At 56.3% G+C, this 18,152-nt stretch overlaps 1 protein-coding gene across 3 annotated transcripts; it reads right to left on the reverse strand.

Annotated features, from left to right (window-relative positions):
- Positions 1 to 8,650: 8,650 nt before the first annotated feature.
- Positions 8,651 to 15,424, reverse strand: NMRK2 (nicotinamide riboside kinase 2). 3 transcript variants are annotated; one of them, XM_027085509.1, is made up of 7 exons: positions 15,264 to 15,424; positions 12,886 to 12,976; positions 12,273 to 12,321; positions 12,032 to 12,188; positions 11,609 to 11,680; positions 11,128 to 11,234; positions 8,651 to 10,855 (listed from the first exon to the last, which is right to left on the reverse strand). In XM_027085509.1, the coding sequence occupies exons 2-7, from the start codon at positions 12,973 to 12,975 to the stop codon at positions 10,770 to 10,772; spliced, it is 561 nt and encodes a 186-aa protein (XP_026941310.1). In that variant the 5' UTR covers position 12,976; positions 15,264 to 15,424; the 3' UTR covers positions 8,651 to 10,769. The 3 variants fall into 3 exon arrangements, with proteins under 3 accessions (XP_026941310.1, XP_026941311.1, XP_026941308.1); XM_027085507.1 differs by lacking the exon at positions 15,264 to 15,424 and adding an exon at positions 14,750 to 15,213 and having other exon boundaries at positions 10,524 to 10,855; XM_027085510.1 differs by lacking the exons at positions 11,609 to 11,680; positions 15,264 to 15,424 and adding an exon at positions 14,750 to 15,214.
- Positions 15,425 to 18,152: the final 2,728 nt, after the last annotated feature.

The following is an 18,152-nucleotide window of genomic DNA, read 5'->3' on the forward strand; positions in this document are numbered from 1 at the left end:
CTGGGGCTGACGTGCTGTTATTAATGTTGTCTGTGGCAGGCAGGCCCCAGAGTGGCCCCCATGTAGCCCCGCCTCCTGCTCCCCACCCCCTGGAGAGCAGGCTGGCCTCGTGGCAGGTTCTGACCAACAGAACTCTGGGAAAGTGATGGAGTCACTTCCGTGGTTAGGCTGCACAGCCTATGATTTCCATGTTGCCAGCTGACTCCCTTGCTGGCTTTGATGCAGTGAGCCGTCATGTTGGACAGGCCCACGTGGCAAGGAACAGCCAGCAAGCAGCGAAGCCCACCGACCACGTGAGGGGTCCTAACAGTGGGCCCCTCCCTAGTCGAGCCTTTGGATAAAACCCAGCCTGGACTGACAACCTGGATTGCAGCCTCCTGAGGGACCCTGAGCACAGGACCCAGGTAAGCCAATCAAGACTCCTGACCCACAACTGTGAGATGATAACGCGTATTGCTTTAAGGCACTAGGTTTGTGGTGCTTTGTTACACAGCAGTAGCTGAGTCATGCTGATGAAGGTGTGCTGCATCCACTTACAGGTTCACCGAGCAATTCAACTCTCGCTTCCCCTCTTTTGGTACCCTGTCCCTCTGCCACGCCCTCCGCCCCTTTTCTTTCAGGGGTGTGATTGGGGGGGCTGCATGTTAGCACCTTCTGCTCTGAGGAGAGAGGGCTCCCAGCAGGTCTGCAGAGCGAAGGCTCCCCACATCTCTTTTTTGTTTGTTTGTTTTTTTAATATTTATTTGGTTGCACCAGGTCTTAGTTGCAGCACGTGGGCTCAGTTGCAGCACACGGGCTCCTTAGTTGTGGCATGCGAACTCTTAGTTGCAGCATGCATGTGGGATCTAGTTCCCTGACCAGGGTTGAACCCGGGCCCCCTGGATTGGGAGGACGGAGTCCTATCCACTGCACCACCAGGGAAGTCCCCCCTGCATCTGGTTTTGCTCTTATGCAAAGTGGAAATGTCTTCTTGCCTGCTTCTTGAGACGGATGCGGGGGGAGCCGTGAACCCTGTCCCTGCAGCTGGCGAGAGTCAGGCTGGACCTGCCCCGAGGTTCGCTTAGGGTTTGGCTGCCATGTGCATGAAGCTCGTTGCAAGGAAGGTGTTGAAAGCCCGTGTTTATCTCAGAGCAAAGCTTGCGCAGAGGATGGCGAGTGAGGGAGGCTGAGCTATCACCGCCGGCTCCGCCCCGAAACTGCGGTGATACCCCTCCCTGCCTGCCGCACAGTGGTGGTGCTCCCCCGCCTGTCCCCCCCGCCCCCCCGAGACGCTATGAGGAGTAACCGGGAACCTGGAGAGCACTGTGGAAGCTGATCAGGTCAGAGGGATGAGACCTCAGACCAGCAGAGCTCGTGTCCCCGGGTAGGTCAAGTTCTCCAAGTGGACATTGTGACACCAGCTGCAGAGAGAGACAGCAGCGGGCACAGGGGTCACGATCGTGCCTCTAGACACACTCAGCCCTACACCCCCGCCGCTGGGGAGGGGAGAGGGTCTGGGAGGGCTCAGATTTTGGGCGGTCGGCAGAGTCCAAGCTTTATTAGATTGAAATCACAAGGGTCAGAGAAGGTCAACATCATTATCGCTTAGGTTCCAGCTTGATCTGGTGGCTGAGCTCTTGAGGGGGCTTAAATTTGGCAAAACAGGGACTTCCCTGGCGGTCCAGTGCTTAAGACTTCATGCTGTCAATGCAGGGGGCACGGGTTCCATCCCAGGTCGGGGAAACTGAGATCCCCGCGTGCTGCGGCAGGCAGTAAATAAATAAATTTGGCAGAACAGCTCAAGAAAGTGCTTCTGGCGAGTCTTTACAACTGATTTATTATCTTCGCTGTTGTTCCTTTTCTTGTCTGATAACAGTCTTTCATCCCTGCATTCTTTTGTTTCCTTAAGCTCACTAGTTATTAAGATGTGTTCAAGGACAAACACTGTGGCCAGGCTTAGATCCCAAAATGGCTTAGGCCAAAAAATGGCTTCTCTGATGTCAAGAAAGCCGCGTCTGATTCTGTTTCTCGGACCCGTACCATATCTGCTTACATCCCCTCCCTCAGGCCGGGGTGCATCACTGGTGAGGCAGCCTGGGGCTGTGGCAAAATGCCCTCCCAGGCTGGGCAGGGACAGACCTGCTGGTCATGGTTGGGCTGCTGAGCCAGAGGCTCTTGGGTCAGTGACTTGTATTTTTTTTTTTTTTTGGCCGCACTGCATGGCATGCGAGATCTTAGTTCCTCGATCAGGGATCGAACCCGGGCCACAGCAGTGAAAGTGCCGAGTCCTAACCACTGGTCCACCCGAGGATTCCCAGTGACTTGTGTTTCAACTGCCTCCTTGTCACCAGTTAGAGAGGGCGGGAGTCCCACTGCGGGGAAAGGGGTGGCTGGATGCAGGACGTCTGACACGGACAGATGAGTAGACGGCTCTTTATTAGGCACAAGGACCGACAGCCCCGGGGAGAAGGACGCCGCAGGCCCTGCAGGGCACTTGGGGCGCAGTCAGGAGAAGAGTGTGCAGGCAGCCTTTAGTGACAAGAGGATGAGGTGACCTCCCGTTCTGTGGGAGGATGTCGCTGACTTGCTTGAATCATTCTGCGGGCTGGCAGGGCAGTGACAGCAGGAGCCCAGCCGGTCCCTCGAGAAGGAGGGCCTTGGGCTCTCCGACCTCATCGGTGGCAGCTGTGGGGGACCCTCCGTGTTTTCCTAGCATGTGAGATTCACCCTCAATCGAGGCCTTCACCACAGCTCACATTAGTCATGCGCCGTTTGCAAAATGAGTCAGACAGGCCTGGGTTCGGTGCAGCCCAGTTGGGCTCCTGGCTCTTGGCAGACACGGCACCTCTGTGTGTGTGCCAGCTTTGTCCTTGGGGACAGTGGTTTCTAAGGTGGCAGCGAGGGTTGGAGGCAAGGGTGTGTCAGGGTCTAGCACACTCTGGGCGCCCCCTTACTAAGTGTGTCTTGTTAGATTCGGGGGCTCGGGTGCAGGAGTCACCAGGCCATGCTCGGTCCCCTGCAGCGCTGCCCGCCTCTCGTAGGGCAGAGGGCTGTCCTCGCGCCACCTGTCCTGCCCGGGGGCTGCACACCCACAGCTGCTGTGCTCCTGACCATATTTGGGCAAGAGGCGGTGGCCGCTATTAATAACCAGCGGGGCTGCCAGGGCACGGGGTGGTCTATAAAGCCAGACCCACCAGCCCTGAGAGGCTCCTTCAGCCCCCGAGACCTTTAGCCCCCCTGTTGTACAGAGAGAAAAAGAAAAGTAAGTACCGAAACCATCCCCTTGTCCCTCTGTCTGGCCCACTCTGTGGCCTGAAAAGTGAGACACAGAACAGTGGTGAAAGACATACCCCGTGCAAAGGACGTCTGAAACACAGCCTAGGGGGCACTTAACTGGCCCAGGTGGGAGGAGGGCAGTGAGGGGCGGGGAGGAGGAGGAGGGGGCTGGGACTTCTCCTCCCTGATTCTCCTTGTCCTGGAGGGGAGAGAGCCGGGGACCCCTGCCCTGGCCAGGTGACCCCAGGATGCATGTGTGTCTTGCAGTGATGGCCGTGGTGCCGGCTCCCCTCGGGGAGTGCGCGGCTTCCTCCCCCTGCCACCCCGACTCCCCCGGTGTCCCCCACCCCACCCCTCGGGGTTTTGCATTTTTGAGGGTCCCTGTATGGGAGGACTCCCAGACCCCTGCGGAAGTGAGCCCTGTTTGCATGATTGAAAGTTGCCTCTGCGCCCCCTCCCCTCCCGGGCTTGTTGAAGACAAACTTAAAGGGAACGGGGAGGTGATGAGGACATTTCTTGGGTGCCCCAGGCTCCCTCCAGAATGTGCTGGGAGGACTTGGGGGGGGGCTCCTGAGTGGCAGCGGAGGGCATATGGCTGCCCCTGTCTGTGCCGGTCAGCCTGCTCCTCCCCCAGGCACCGGCTGGCCCCCTAGTCTGCCCCAACGATGCCCCCTCGGGGGCCTGGCAGACGGCACCTGAGGTGGAGGCAGCCTTTGGAGGTGACCGCCCTGGCCCTGTTGGGACGTGGGTAGGGCAGGCAGAGTAACTGCTGATTAAGATGGCCCCTGAGTGCTACTTGACGTGAGTGGCAAGTGCTTGGGGTTGGGGGGGTGCTGAAATAGAATGAGGAAAGAAGGGCCCCGGGAGCCGGCTCTGCAGCCTTGCCCCACCGCCTGGAGCCTCTCCCTCCATCTTTCTCCCCCGATGGCTGTTAGGACATTTGGGGAAGGGCCCCAGGGCTGATCTCTGGTGGGGGGACTGTCCAGGGGCCCATGTGAGGACGCTTCGCATGGAAGGTCGCCTGTCTGTATGCGGTGAGCTGGGGTGGGGTAGGGTCTCCCTGGCAAGGCTTCCGAATTGGGGTGGCCTCAGAGGAGCCAGGTTCCAGCGAGAGGCCCGTGGGGTCCCGCCTACCTGCCTGGGCCCCCAGCAGTCCCGAGGCCACACCTCCTCCCCCATGGAGTGAGCTCTCTGGTGTGGGCAGGCCAGGCCCACTTCCCGGGGGTGGGGAATGACTTGGCCCAGCAAGGTGTCAGCCACAGGATGACTGGCACGTGAGTGTGTGTGTGTCACCTGGGTGTGTGTCAGGGTCTGTCCAATCCTGGGCTCTCAGCCTTCTCTGCACATCGAGTCCCACTCAGGGCGCCTCCAGGGGGCGTTTTTTTTTTAATTTGTTTTTTAATTTGTTTTTGTCTGCCTTAGGTCTTCATTGCTTCACGTGGGCTTTCTCTAGTTGCGGTGAGCGGAGGCTCCTCTTCGTTGTGGTGTGCGGGCTTCTCTTTGCGGTGACTTCTCTTGTTGCAGAGCACGGGCTCTAAGCACGCAGGCCTCAGTAGTTGTGGCACGAGGACTCAATAGTTGTGGCTCACGGGCTTAGTTGCTCTGCAGCATGTGGGATCTTCCCGGACCAGGGCTCGAACCCGTGTCCCCTGCAAGATTCTTAACCACTGCGCCTCCAGGGGAGTCCCAGGGGGATGGGGGTTTGAGCCAATTCTCTGCCCTTAGTCCAGGGTGTCTCCCCTCGGCACCGCTGACATTCGGGCTGGATTGTTCTTGGCTGTGGGCCTGTCCTGGGCGCTGCGGGGTGTGGAGCAGCATCCCTGGCCCCCACCCCCTTGATGCCAGGAGTCCCCCAGTGTGACAACCACAGATGTCCCCAGACGTTGCCCAGTGTCCCCTGGGCGGGGGGCAGAGTCGCCCCCAGGTGAGAAGCACTGACCTGGGGTTGTTCTTAGCCTTCAGCGTTCCGGGAAGGGGGAGTGCTTATCCCTGGGCCTCCCCGGGATGATTTTAGGGGAGGGATGGGGGGCAGGCATTCTTAGTGTTTGTAGCGACGTGCTTTCAGGAAATTCAAGGTTTCCCATCCACAGCAAGGCCATGAAGTTTCCTCTTCCAATGAATTTAGTTAAAATCAATAAAATGAGCGAGACTCATAAAGAAAACTAATAAATACCATAGTAGTTATGGGGGAGTCTGCGGCCCCAGCCCTGTCACGAGGGTGGGAGGAGAACGAACGGCCTCAGAAGGGACCTCGGAGGGAGGCGCTGGGGGCATCGGGAGCTGGGGGGCCTCCTCTGGGCCTGGGGTCGCAGGGGAGCCTGGCGGTGACTGGTCCTGCCGCCAGCCCAGGCAGGACAGTGGGCACAGCTGCGTCCCAGGCGCACCAGCCTGGCCTGGAACCCTGTCTCCTTCCTTTGTGGCCTGCAGCTAAGGGACTCCACCTCCGGGAGCCTCAGTTTCCTCATCTGCGGAAAAGGAGTAGGTTGTACTGGTCACAGGAGCATGGGAGACAATTCCCAGCCCCCATCCCGAACACCGGACAGGGGTCCAGCAGGTGTGAGTGCCCTCACCGGGGTTGGGGGCCGGCCTGGGGCGGGGGGGCGGGCCTTGAGCTCCTTGTCCCAGTGAGTGGCAACACCTGCCACAAAAACCCAGCAGCAACGGGCATCCGAAGCCCAGGGGAGGACACTGAGGCACAGGTGGCACGTTACCTGCCCCGGGATCTCTCTCTAGGGAGGGACTGAGGCGGCCGGGTTCTGGGGCCGCCCACTCACGCTCTAGGCTGCCCGGTCTTAGGGTGTCCCGTCCTGGGGCCTGGGAAGACCGCCAGGCACTGACCTAGGGGGTGCTTGGTGGATGTGACAGGGGCACATCAGGTTAGTCTTGGGGTTCTGTCTGGGGAGGGCAGGGGCTGCAGGAAACGCACAGGTTAGCCCAGCTGGAGTCCACACTGTGCCCAGAGCTGCCCAGCCAGGGGCAGGTGGGGCCGGATTCACTGGGCCCATCAGGTGGCTGTGAGAGGAGTGAGAGAATCTTCCCGGGATACGGGTACTGAAGGCGGATGGGGCGAGGGTGAGCCGCCTGGCACACCTCCTTGGCTGGAGACGGTCCTGGGTCAGCATTTGACAGACGTGTTCAGATCTCAGCTGTGCTGAGTGACCTTGGGCAGGTCCCTTTCCTCTCTGAGCCCTAGAGAGGCGGGTCATAGAATAATCCGACCCCTCAAGGTGGTCAGCCCCGATCTGGGTGACAAACTGTCTCAGTTTGCCTGGGCCCGGCCTTTCCCAGGATGGGGAACTTTCAGTGCTGAAACTGGGAAAGTGCTGTGCAATCAGGATGAGGTGGTCCCCCATCTCGCTACTGTTCTTATAGTGACCGAGGTGTCTGGTGGCCAGGCAGGGCTCTGACTGCCCCGGAGCCACCTCTCCCGTGTCCCTATCCCATCCTGGACTATTTCGGGCCTGGTGACCAGAGGATCAGCCTCACCGTGCTCCGTGACCGTGACAAAGGGCAGGCCTTGGCAGGCTGTCCGAGGCTCCCTCCACGCCCTGCACCAGCTCCCACCTGCCCTCCAGGACACAGTGGGCTCGTCCCGCCACCCTCCACCCCAGACCTTGCATACACTGCAGCCATCAGCAGACGCTGCAGGAAATGAGTGATTTCAGCCATGTAGACATGAGGGTCTCTACCCCAGCCCCCCAGCTCAGCCGTGTAGCTTGAAAGCAGCCACAGCTGACACGTACTCAAGTAGGCGTGGCTGCCAGCCAAGACAACTTTATTTATAGATGCTGAAATTTGAATTCCATGTAACTTGCATCTGTCACGAAACTTAATTCTTCTTGTTATTTTTTCCCATGACCATTTAAAAATGTGAAGCCATTCTTAGCTCGAGGGCTATCCCAAAACATGCAGTGGGCTGGATTTAGCCCATGGGCCATACTTTGCTGCCCCAAGTACTACACACCCAATAAACGTTTGTTGAGTGAATAATGTTTAGTGCCCCGTTAAAGCAGGCACTAATTTATTAGCGTGACAGTTACGTGCTGTTAGCGAGTATATGGTCATTTGTACATTTTTTTTGTACATTTTTTATTAAAGTCACAAGTGTTGGAAATGCCACCGAATAAAATAAAAGTCACATTGGGTGATTTTTTTTGCGGGGGGGGGGCTTCGAGGCTTGTGGGATCTTAGTTCCCCAACCAGGGATTGAACCCAGGCCCTCGGCAGAGAAAGCATTGAGTCCTTCTGGACTACCAGGGAATTCCCGGCCCAGAGGACTTTAAAAAACAGCTTTATTGACATAGAATTAACATACCGTTCAATTTATCCATTTAATGTGTAAACTTCAGTTTTTGGGGTGTATTCACAGGGTTGTACAACCATCAACTACGATAAGCTTGAGAATATTTTGGGAATTCCCTGGGGGTCCAGTGGTTAGGTCTCTGCACTGTCACTGCCGAGGGCGCAGGTTCAACCCCTGGTCCGGGAACTAAGATCCCACAAGCTGCGTGGCATGGCCGAAAAAAGAAAAAAAAAACTTGAGAATGTTTTATCCCCACTAGGAGCCACCCCCCACCCCTCCCCAGCCCCTGGCAACCACGAGTCTGCTTTCTGTCTCTCTGGATTTGCAAGGTTCGTCCTCCCGAGGCCTCTTTTCCCCCCGGCTTACAGGTGGGCATCTTCTCCCTGTGTCCTCACATGGTCTTCCCTCGGTGTGTCCCAGCTTCTTCTTATATGGACACCAGTCATACTGGATTAAGGCCCACCCTCATGACCCCACTTTAACTTAGTGACCTCCAAATGCAGTCATACTCTGAGGTCCTAAGTGTCAGGGGCTTCAACATACGAATTTAAGTGTACACAATTCAGCCCATAATAGTGTCGTTTGCTTTTTGGTTTTGTTTGTTTGAAGCAAGGAGAGTCTTAACAGATTCAAATCCTGCTCAAACATACCAGGACATGGTGTTCTGAGCCATAAGGTACACAGCTTGTCAATGGCCTGGGAGGGATGGGAACCCAGCCCCTCCTGACTCTCGGCCTGTGGGCCCTTTCACCTCTGTTCTGCAGCCCCCAGCAGACTAGCAGATACGGTGCCCAACCATCTCGGTTGGTTGGTTCTGAGGGATTTCTGGGGAAACAGGACTTTCCATGCTAAAGTAAAGGGATGGGAATTCCCTGGCAGTCCAGTGGTTAGGACTCCGCGCTTTCCCTGCCAAGGGCGCAGGTTCAAATTCCTGGTCGGGGAGCTAAGATACCGCAAGGCACGCAACGTATTAAAAAAAAAAAAAAAAAGGAAAGGGAAAGTACTTGGAAAATAGGGACAGTTGGTCACCCTACTAGTGATCTGCACTGGGTCTTCGGGTTGGTGGGGAAGGGGCTGCATGAGGCCTTAGCTGAAGCTAGTGCCAGGGATGAGCCCCAGGCCCAGCGGGGCCTCCCGGCTCTGCTGCCGTCCATCTGTCCATCTGCTTACCACTCTCTCCTTTGTGTTTTGCTCTGTGGTGTATTGTGAGGCCACAGGGGCAAAGGGCAGTGGTGATTGCACCGCTAGGTGATTTCTGTTGGCAGGAAGGCTGTGTTTAGAAGGGACAGCAGCTGAGTAGGAGGCTCCCCGCAGCTGGGGCACAGGAAGTGAGCAGTTTCCCAGGAGCCTGGGACCCCGAGTCCAGGGCAGGACAGGACGTGTAGCGCCGACCTGCTGCCCAGCCCGTTCTGTGGTGAAGGGCAGGGAGCCTTGGGGCACACGGAGACCCCACTCCATGGATGCCACTGCAGAAAGCTCAGAGGACAGTGGGAGTGTTGTGTGGCAAGTGAGGGGCAGGGTTCTGGACACCCACACTCCTCGCCCCACAGCCTTCTTGCCACCGACAAACATGAAAGCACACGGAACCCTCACTGCCCCTGTGCCCTGATCCTCCCTCCCTGCATCCCTTCCTTTTCTTTTTATTGAGGTGAAATTTCCATAACATACAATTAATCATTTTAAGTGAACAATTCAGTGACAGTTGGTGCATTCACAACGTTGTGCAACCATCCATCACCTCTAATTCCAGAACATTCCATCACCCCAAAAAGAAACCTTGTCCCTATCATCAGTCACTCCCGCACCCCGCCTTCCCCCGAAGCCCAGCCCCTGGCAACCATGAGTCTACTTTCTATCTCTGTCGATTTGCCGGTTCTGGACATTTCATATACGTGGAATCAGACAGTATTTGTCCTTCTGTGTCTGGCTTATTTTACTGGGCATCATGTCCTCAAGGTTCATCCATGTTGTACTGAGTGTCAGACTTTCCTTCTTCCTAAGGCCGTGTGTGGATGGACCACGTTTTGTTTATCCATCCATCATTTGATGGACTTTTTAGGTTGTTCTCACCTTTTGGCTACTGTGAATAGTGCTACTTTGAATCATTCATGTACAAGTTTTTGTTTGAACACCTGTTTTCAATCCTTTTGGTTATCTTCTCTAGGAGTGGAATTGCTAATTGGTAATTGTTTTTTTTTTTCCCCCATAATTTCCAAATGTTCAATGGCTTTGTCCAAAACTGTCTACACTTCAGGTTTTTCCTGCCCTTCTGGACTGAGTGGGGTGGGTGGCTACAGTTCCACGGCTGGCCCTGGGGTATCACCCTCAGGTCAAGGGGTACCCTGTCCTCCTCCTGTCTGCCCCTACTCCGTCCACCCTCCCCCTCCCCGCCCTGTCTTCAGGCTCCACGGGAGCCTTCCAAACTCCCTTGGGCGAAAAGAACAGGGTCTGAGGAGACCTGAGTTCAAATACCAGCTCCCAAGCCACTGACCATATCTGAGCCTCAGTCTTCCCATCTGTGAAATGGGTGTATATGATAAACTGCCTCACCAACATTCTAGGGAAGGCTCAGGGAGATGTGGTTCCTGGGACAGGGAGTGTGTCCTTACGAGCATCCTGGGTCATGAGAAGTGGGTGTCAGCTCCAGTCACGGAGGAGGCGCCGGGGTGCAGTGACAGCGGGGCTCAGCTAAGAGTCAGGGGCACCCTCAGGCTTGGCTGACCTCCCAGCCCCTGCTCTGGGCCATGCTGCGCTGTTTTCTGAAAGCTGGCAGGAAGTCTCCCTTTTGAGGAAGCTAGACCCAAAGACCCTCAAGCAGCCACCCAGGGTCACATTGCCATGGATCCAACAGGTGGAGACTGTAACTGCCCAGAGCCCTCGGTGTCGCCCCCCCCCCCCGATGCCACCAATGCACCAAGGAGGGTCCCTCTCAGCACCTCGAACACAACAGGCTGAACCCCAACGATTAAAAAACAGGATCAGGTTTAGTACGTAAGCCGCCATCGAGGTTACAGAAGCATCTCGGGACAGAATGCCTGGGCCCTGAGATGCTGGGCTGTGAGTGGGGCCTCCACTCTCATATGTACAGACTTCCCCAAAGGGAAATGGTCACGCAGTGTCTGGCTGGGATGCCGCCAGCCTGGCCGTACTGTGGCCGGAATTGTGTCTGGGTCCCTGCATTGGGGGCTGGGCCCCTCCTCTCCAGCCACACCTAGGAGCGGTTCAGAAGCGAGTTCTGAATGTCTTCCAGGACTTGGTGGAAGAGCTCCTCACGGGACTTCATGCCGTCCAGGTACACTGAAATCAGAAAGGCCACAGTCAGGGGCCCTGGGGGCCCAACCGTGGCCTGGGTCACTGGGGCTGCTGCCAGGAGGTGGGGGGCCAGCTCACAGAGGACCAGAGGACTGCAGGTCAGGAGGAAGCTGGCCTGCAGAGTCAGCCTGCGGGAACAGACCAGCCTCTGGGGCCCAAAGCGAGAGAGACTGGTGGTGAGACTCGAGGAGGGACTTTCAGGTTTCCCAAATGGTCCCAGTGGGGAGGAGCTGGCCTCATCTTACTCAGGGACTTACCCACTTCCACGCCATTGGCCTCCATCTCCCGCTTATACTTCTGGTACATAGGCCACACGTGGCCGTCGAAGAGGCCGGGGGGGTCGGGGACCATGTAGCGTCGAGTACTGGGGAGGGAGATGGGCAAGAATGAGCAACACCCATGTCGCCCAAGGGTGATGCCACAAGCAGAGCCTGGGGTGAGGGAACTAGGTCGGTGTGGCACCACTGAGAACGGGGACCCCACTGATTCAGGGGCCCCGTGCTGGGGCCTGGGTGCCCCAACTTCCAGCATTTTCCCCGGCGGGCCTGGGAGATGCCCAGGGTAGGGCATGGGTGGGCCACGCTCTCCAGGCCGCAGGCTATGGGCCTCTGGAACCCAGCACTGACCACCCAGGTGCCTGCTGCCCGTCAGCCTGCAGCTTCAGGGTGGCCATGTCCAGCAGGCATTACCCAGTTTCCTGGTCCCACCTGGGAATGCAGACAGGGCCCCCAGGCTCACCTTCTCCTCCACTTGCACTCTTCGTATGGGACGGTCAGGAAGTACCGTCGGCTATACAAGTCCACCAGGGGCCTGGCAGGGGTAGGGGACCCGGTCAGCGCCCGTGGGTCAAAGTACACAACCCCCCATGGCCTTGGCCTCCAGGGACATTCCTGGGTGATGAGGACTGGTTGTGGGGGGGGCGGTTTGTCTGGGCTGATTCGGTTAGGGATGAGTGAGGGGACCAGCATCGGCCAGCCTCCTACTAGGCCCGCATTAGCCCCCCACCCTGAGGATGGAATCCTCCCTCTCTCCCAATTTGGATGGGCCCAGAGAGGTACGATGTCCTGCCCAGGGTCACCCAGCAAGGTTGTCTGTCAAAATAGAGACTTGGTGACCTGGGAGGGCCCGGATTGTCCGGGGCCCAGACCTGGAGATGCTCACTTGTAGCTGTAGAGAAGGAAGCCTTCCAGGATGAGGATGTGGGTGTCTGAGGCGTCCAGCTGGACACTGACCCCGTGGGCACGGGCGAACTTCCGGGGGCTGCTCATCCAGGCCTGCACGGTGCTCAGCATGGCCTCCATGTCCAGGGACTCCAGCACTGGGGGCGGGAAAGTGAGTGTTGGTGGGGTGGGGGCCATGGGGCAGTGAGGGCAGGGGGCGCGGGGCTGCCGTCCGTCCTTACCGTCCCACTGTTTGAAGCCGTCCTCCCCAACTGCTATTTGGTCTTGGGGCTGAAACAGAGGAGCCCAAGCCGCGGGCTCAGTGCCCGCCTTCCCACCTTACCCCACCCTGGGGTGACAGCGCCTGGAGAGCCCCCAGTGAGGGTCTGGGTGCCCCTGCCTGCCTCGGCCCCCTGCAGCTGATAGTCATAGGCTTCGAGGTCCCAGGCGGGGGTGGGGGGCTCCAGGCTGGCATTCAGAACCCCTCCCCAACCTTGTGACTGTTGGGACCAGGGGCAGGGGGATTTTGCATCTATGATCTAGTTACCCCCTCACCCTCCACAAAGCATCAAGGGCGGGCTCAGAGCCCATTTTGCAGATGGGAAAGTGGAGTTGCAGAGGTAAAGGGTACCACCCAGGTGGCACGCACCCTCTGGGAACCGCAGTTTCCCCATCTGTCCCATGGGGAACGGGTGTGCTGTGAGAACGTGCCAGGCACGCAGTAGGTGCTCAGTAACCGAGATCGCCGGTCCCTCGATCTCCCGACTCAGGTTAGCCCAGGGTGCCCCGGGAGGGGTCTACTCCCGAGTCTCCTTCTCAGGGCTGCCACCCCCCGTCCCCAGCCAGGGCAGCTACCTTGAAGAAGTCATCCTGGTGGATCACACAGCAGTTGGGCAGTGACTTAAGGAGGCTGTTGGTCAGTGTGGTCTTGCCGCCGTTGGTCATGCTGTGGAGAGAGCATACACGTGAGGCTGCCTGGGTCCCCTCTCTGGACCTCTCCGGGTCTGAGGGGCCCCCAGGATCAGACTCAAATCTAAAACACAGGCCTGTAGGGACTTTCCTGGTGGTCCAGTGGTTAGGACGCTGCGCTTCCACTGCAGGGGGCGTGATTCGATCCCTGCTTGGGAACTAAGATCCCGCAAGCCAAGCTGCGTGGCCAAAAACAAAACAAAGCAAAACAAACACAGGCCTGTAAAACAGTAGAGCTAAGAGGGTATTTCTATTCATGTTAGGTCAGAGGAGGCTTTCTAATCAGCCGATCTGGGCTGCCTGGCCCACTACTGCCCACTGCCCGCTGGGGCCAGGCACAGGCCTGTGCTCACCTGCCTGACGAAACAGAGAAAGGGGGCAGAGGGTATGAAAACAAACAACCAAAAAAGTGAACACAGCCTTGGCTGGGGTCATGGAAGCACTGTTTTCCGTGTTCAGACTCGTCCAGTGTTACTGCAAACCCAGGAGGTGGTGCCCGGAGCTCGAGGAAACTGAGGCCCACGTGTGACTTAGCCTCAGCAGGGCTTTAAAAAAAGCCAAATTGTTAAGCAAGTGCAAACTGGGGGAGAAAAAGATATTTGTGATAGGAAAACCGGCAGTTCACTGCAAAACCGGGAAGAGATAATCACCTTATGACAAAGGGAAAGGATTATTAAAAAAAGTAATGGGCAAAGCCGGGTGACCACCTCATCCTGGTGTGCCCGGGACGTCTCTGGTTTTAGTGCTCGAAGTCCCAAATCCTGGGGACCCTTCAGTCCCAGGAAGAGCAGGACGGATGGTCACCCTAAGGACTCTGGACTGGGGCCGCTGAAGGACAGAGAAGGCTGGCTGTCAGGCCTTTCTGGGAATGAGTGTCCCCTTGACCTGGTTGTCCCTCTCCTAGGAATCAGGGGTGGAAAGCTGGGTGTGGAAGGGGGGGACCTGCAGCCGTTTAAAAGGGCCAATGGGAAAGGTGACCCCCATACATTAAGGGGAGCAGGTTAGAACATGCCTAATGTTAATTTGACTTGTTGCTGAAAGACACACCGTGCTCTCAGGGCCGGCTACAGAACGTGCAGAAATGGAGGGCCCTGGTCTCTGTTAGGAATTTCAAGAGGGTGATGGAGCATTAAACCAAGAGGGGGAGGACCCAGGGCGACCTCCCGGGTGGGAGCGCCACGCCAGCCCTGCTTATGCTAAATGCTTCCCGAGCATCATCTTAAAAAGGCCTGGTTACTGGTAATAAATCTCCGGGAAGGCAAGGCCCCTGCCTGGGGTCAGCAGAAGTGGGTGCAAAGGCAGGTGCTACACAGCCAGGGGAGTGCCATTCTGGGGACCCCGCAGCACCTGCCCACGTGCCTCCCTGGGGTCGGAGTTTCCCCACCTTCCTCCCCTTCGCCCCCCACCCCCCCGCGCGCCTTAAGGAAGGTCGCCCTGGGCTTTATAAAGTCTTCTATTCCCCCCTGAATCTAGTCAGGGGTGCGGCATGGGGAAGTGACTTACATTTGGAATTTTTTAATTGGGCCCCGCACCCGGCCCTGTGCCGAACAGAGGGCAGAGACCCCTCCCCGCACTCCGACCTTGGGCATCGGGTCCCTGCGACACCAGTCGCCAGGCAGCCCTCCATTCATTCCCCGGCCTCCTGCCCAGGCCACCTCGGCCCGCGCAGGAGAGCACCCGGCCGGCCTCTCCCGAGAGCTCGGCGCCTTTGCCCCCGCGGGGCGGTCCGCCTGGGGCCCTGGACGCTCACCCTCCGATGCCCACAATGTACTTCATCTCTGCGCGGAGGGGCGGCGGGGACCGCTGTTGGCAGGCCAACTCCCGACTCCCTGGTACCCGGCTGGGCCCGACCCCGCAGTGCGTCCCGGCTTCATTGAGAAAACCCTGCGCCTTTATAGGCTGGAGCAGCCCGGAGGCCGCCCCCAGGGAGGCGGCCCACGGCCTATGGGGAGCGCGGCCGGCTGCGCGATGAAGTGTTGGGCGGGGAGCGCTGGGGGCGCCGCACCTGTTCCCACTGGATGGAAATAGCTCCACGCTGTCTTTTGCCTAAATTAGTCACGGGTCGGCCGGGCAGGGGGGTGCGGGTGGAAGTCACCCCGCTGCCTCTTCCCCCCTCCTCCCCGCCTGCCCCCTCCTAGCCAGACTGCCCACGGGGCAGATAACCAGCCACACCTCCTCCCTCCCTAAAAATATCCAGCCCGGTGTGTACCCTCGCCTGACCCTGACATTAAGGCCGGTTCTGGGGGCTGAATAAAGGAACTCACCCCCCCTTCCCCGTCTCCAGCGACAGCAGCGGGCCAGTCCCAGAGGTACCACACGACAGGGGACTTCCTTTTCCAAGAGGGTTGATGCCAAGATGAACTTAAGCTTTGTTCTCGTGACCCTGGCCGCCAGGAAATCTCAGCGTGACACCAGTGGCTGTTCAGCGGGCGCCCACGTGAGGGCTAGCGTCACTGCGTTTGGCTTCAGGCCTCTCAGCAGCTAGGGGGTGGGGTAGGCAGGGCCCTGCTGATCCCCGCCCCCTTACTGACCGGATGGGACCACATGCCCCACCCCGCCTCCCCACCAGAGGAGACCTTTTGGTTTCAGGACCCCTTTTCCACTCTTGAAAAGGACTGAGGCCCCGGGGAGCTTTTGTTTAAATGGATTATCGTCATGGATAATATTTACCACGTTATACATTAAAACTGAGAAAAATTAAAGGTTTGTTAACTTTAAAAAATGACAACCAGTGTCTTCCCTCGTGGTCCAGTGGGTAAGACTCCACATTCCCAATGCAGGGGGCCTGGGTTCCGTCCCTGGTGGGGGAACTAGATCCCGCATGCTGTAACTAAGAGTTCACATGCTGCAACTAAAAAAAAAAAAGACAACCGATCACTACATGGTCACATAAACATAATACATATATTTTTAATTTATTTATGTTTGGCTGTGTTGGGTCTTCGTTGCTGCACACGGGCTTTCTCTAGTTGCGCGGAGCGGGGGCTACTCTTTGTTGCAGTGCACGTGCTTCTTATTGCGGTGGCTTCTCTTGTTGTAGAGCATGGGCTGTAGGCGCGCAGACTTCAGTAGTTGTGGCACAAGGGCTCAGTAGTTGTGGTGCACGGGCTTAGTTGGTGCACGGGCTTAGTTGCTCCACGGCGTGTGGGATCTTCGCGGACCAGGGATCGAACCTGTGTCCCCTGCATTGGCAGGCGGATTCTTAACCACTGCGCCACCAGGGAAGCCCCAGATATAATATTTTTAATGAAAAATAATAACATTTTTTTAAAATAAAAAAAAGGGAGTGGGCTTGATCAAATTAAAAATGTCTTGTGCATTGAACGACGTTATTAAGGAAGTGAAAAGACAAAGCAGGGTGTGGGAGAAAATTTTTACAAGTCATATATTGATATATGGTAAGGGGTTACTAGCCAGAATATATAAAGAACTCTTACAAGTCAACAACAAAAAGACAAACGACCCAATTTAAAAATGGGCAAAGAATCTGAATCGACATTTCTCCAAAGAAGATATACTCATGGCCAACAAACACATGAAAAGATGCTCAGCATCACTGATTATCAGGGAAATGCAAATCAAAACCACAGTGAGAGAACACTCACGCCTACTAGGGTAGCCATAGTCAAAGAGATGGACGATAAAGAGTGTTGGTGAGAATGGGGAGATACGGCGACCCTGTGTGTTGCTGGTGGGGATGGAAAATGGGACAGTCGCTGTGGAAAACAGTTGGCGGTTTTATGACCCAATTTCACTTCAAAGTGTCTACCCAAGAGAAATGAAAACATTTGTGCCCACAGAAGCTTGTACATGAATGTTTACAGCAGCATAATTCACAGGCGCCAAAAGGTAGAAACAACTCAAGTGTCCATCCACAGATGATGGATACACAAACTGTGTTCCATCCACACATGGAATATTATTCAGCCATGAAAAGGGTGAAGCACTGACAGTCGCTGCAACATGGATGGACCTTGAGAACACGATGCTCAGTGAGAGAAGCCAGACAGAAGGACACACAGTGTGTGGATCCATTGACGGGAAACGTTCAGAACAGGCAGATCCACAGACACAGAGAGTGGGTTCCTGGTTGTCAGGGGCTGGGAGTGGGAAAATAGGGAGTAATTACTTATATGGTGTTCTTCTGGGGTGATGAGAATGTTCTGGAATTAGAGGTGATGGTTGCACAGCATTGTGAACGCACTAAATGTCACTGAATCGTATACTTTACAATAATGGCTAGTTGTGTATTATGTGAATTTCACCTCAATTAACAAAAAAAACTGAGAACCTTTCCAGCTACAATCACAGGGAAGGGACATGTAGCTACAGCAGAAGGTTCAGAAAGATACCCCGCTGCTGCCTGTGAGGATGGAGGATGGGGCTGTGAGCCAAGGATGCGGCACCTCTAGAAGCTGGAAAAGGCGGGAACTGATGCTCCCGTGCAGCCTCTGGAAGGAACCAGCCCTGCCCACATCTTTTTTTTTTTTTTTTTTTTTTTGCGGTACACGGGCCTCTCACTGTTGTGGCCTCTCCCGTTGCGGAGCACGGGCTACGGATGCGCAGGCTCAGCGGCCATGGCTCACGGGCCCAGCTGCTCCGCGGCATGTGGGATCCTCCCGGACCGGGGCACAAACCCGTGTCCCCTGCATCGGCAGGCGGACTCTCAACCACTGCGCCACCAGGGAAGCCCACCTGCCCACATCTTGATCTTAGCCCCGTGAGACCCGTGTCAGACTCCTCACCTCCAGAACTGTCAGAGAATAAATTCATCTTGTTGAAATTTAAAAAAAATTTTTAGGTGAAAGAGTGATATTCTACATTTTTGCAAGTCTCTTTAATATCTGGTTTAGAAGGATTCTCACATCTGGTTTAGAAGGATTCTCACATCTGCTTGTCATTCAGCCCACTTCCATAGTTGTCTTGGTTGATATATAGGAAGAAAACCCAGCTTCACACAGAGAGAGGAGGATTTTTAGCCTTTTTAGGACATCATGGGTAGTCTTCTTTGTCCTGCACCCGAACTGGACAGGTAGAGGTTTATGAAGGTGGCCTGTTCTCTTTCATTCTCTGCTCCATTAAAGGCCATTCGTCTATCTTTGCACTTTGTTTTATTTTATTTTAATTTTAATTTTTGGCCACACTGTGCGGCA

This window comes from Aethalodelphis obliquidens, unplaced genomic scaffold, assembly GCF_003676395.1.
Source record: "Aethalodelphis obliquidens isolate GAN/ISIS:26980383/991018 unplaced genomic scaffold, ASM367639v1 scaffold53, whole genome shotgun sequence".
Taxonomy (NCBI): Eukaryota; Metazoa; Chordata; class Mammalia; order Artiodactyla; family Delphinidae; genus Aethalodelphis; species Aethalodelphis obliquidens.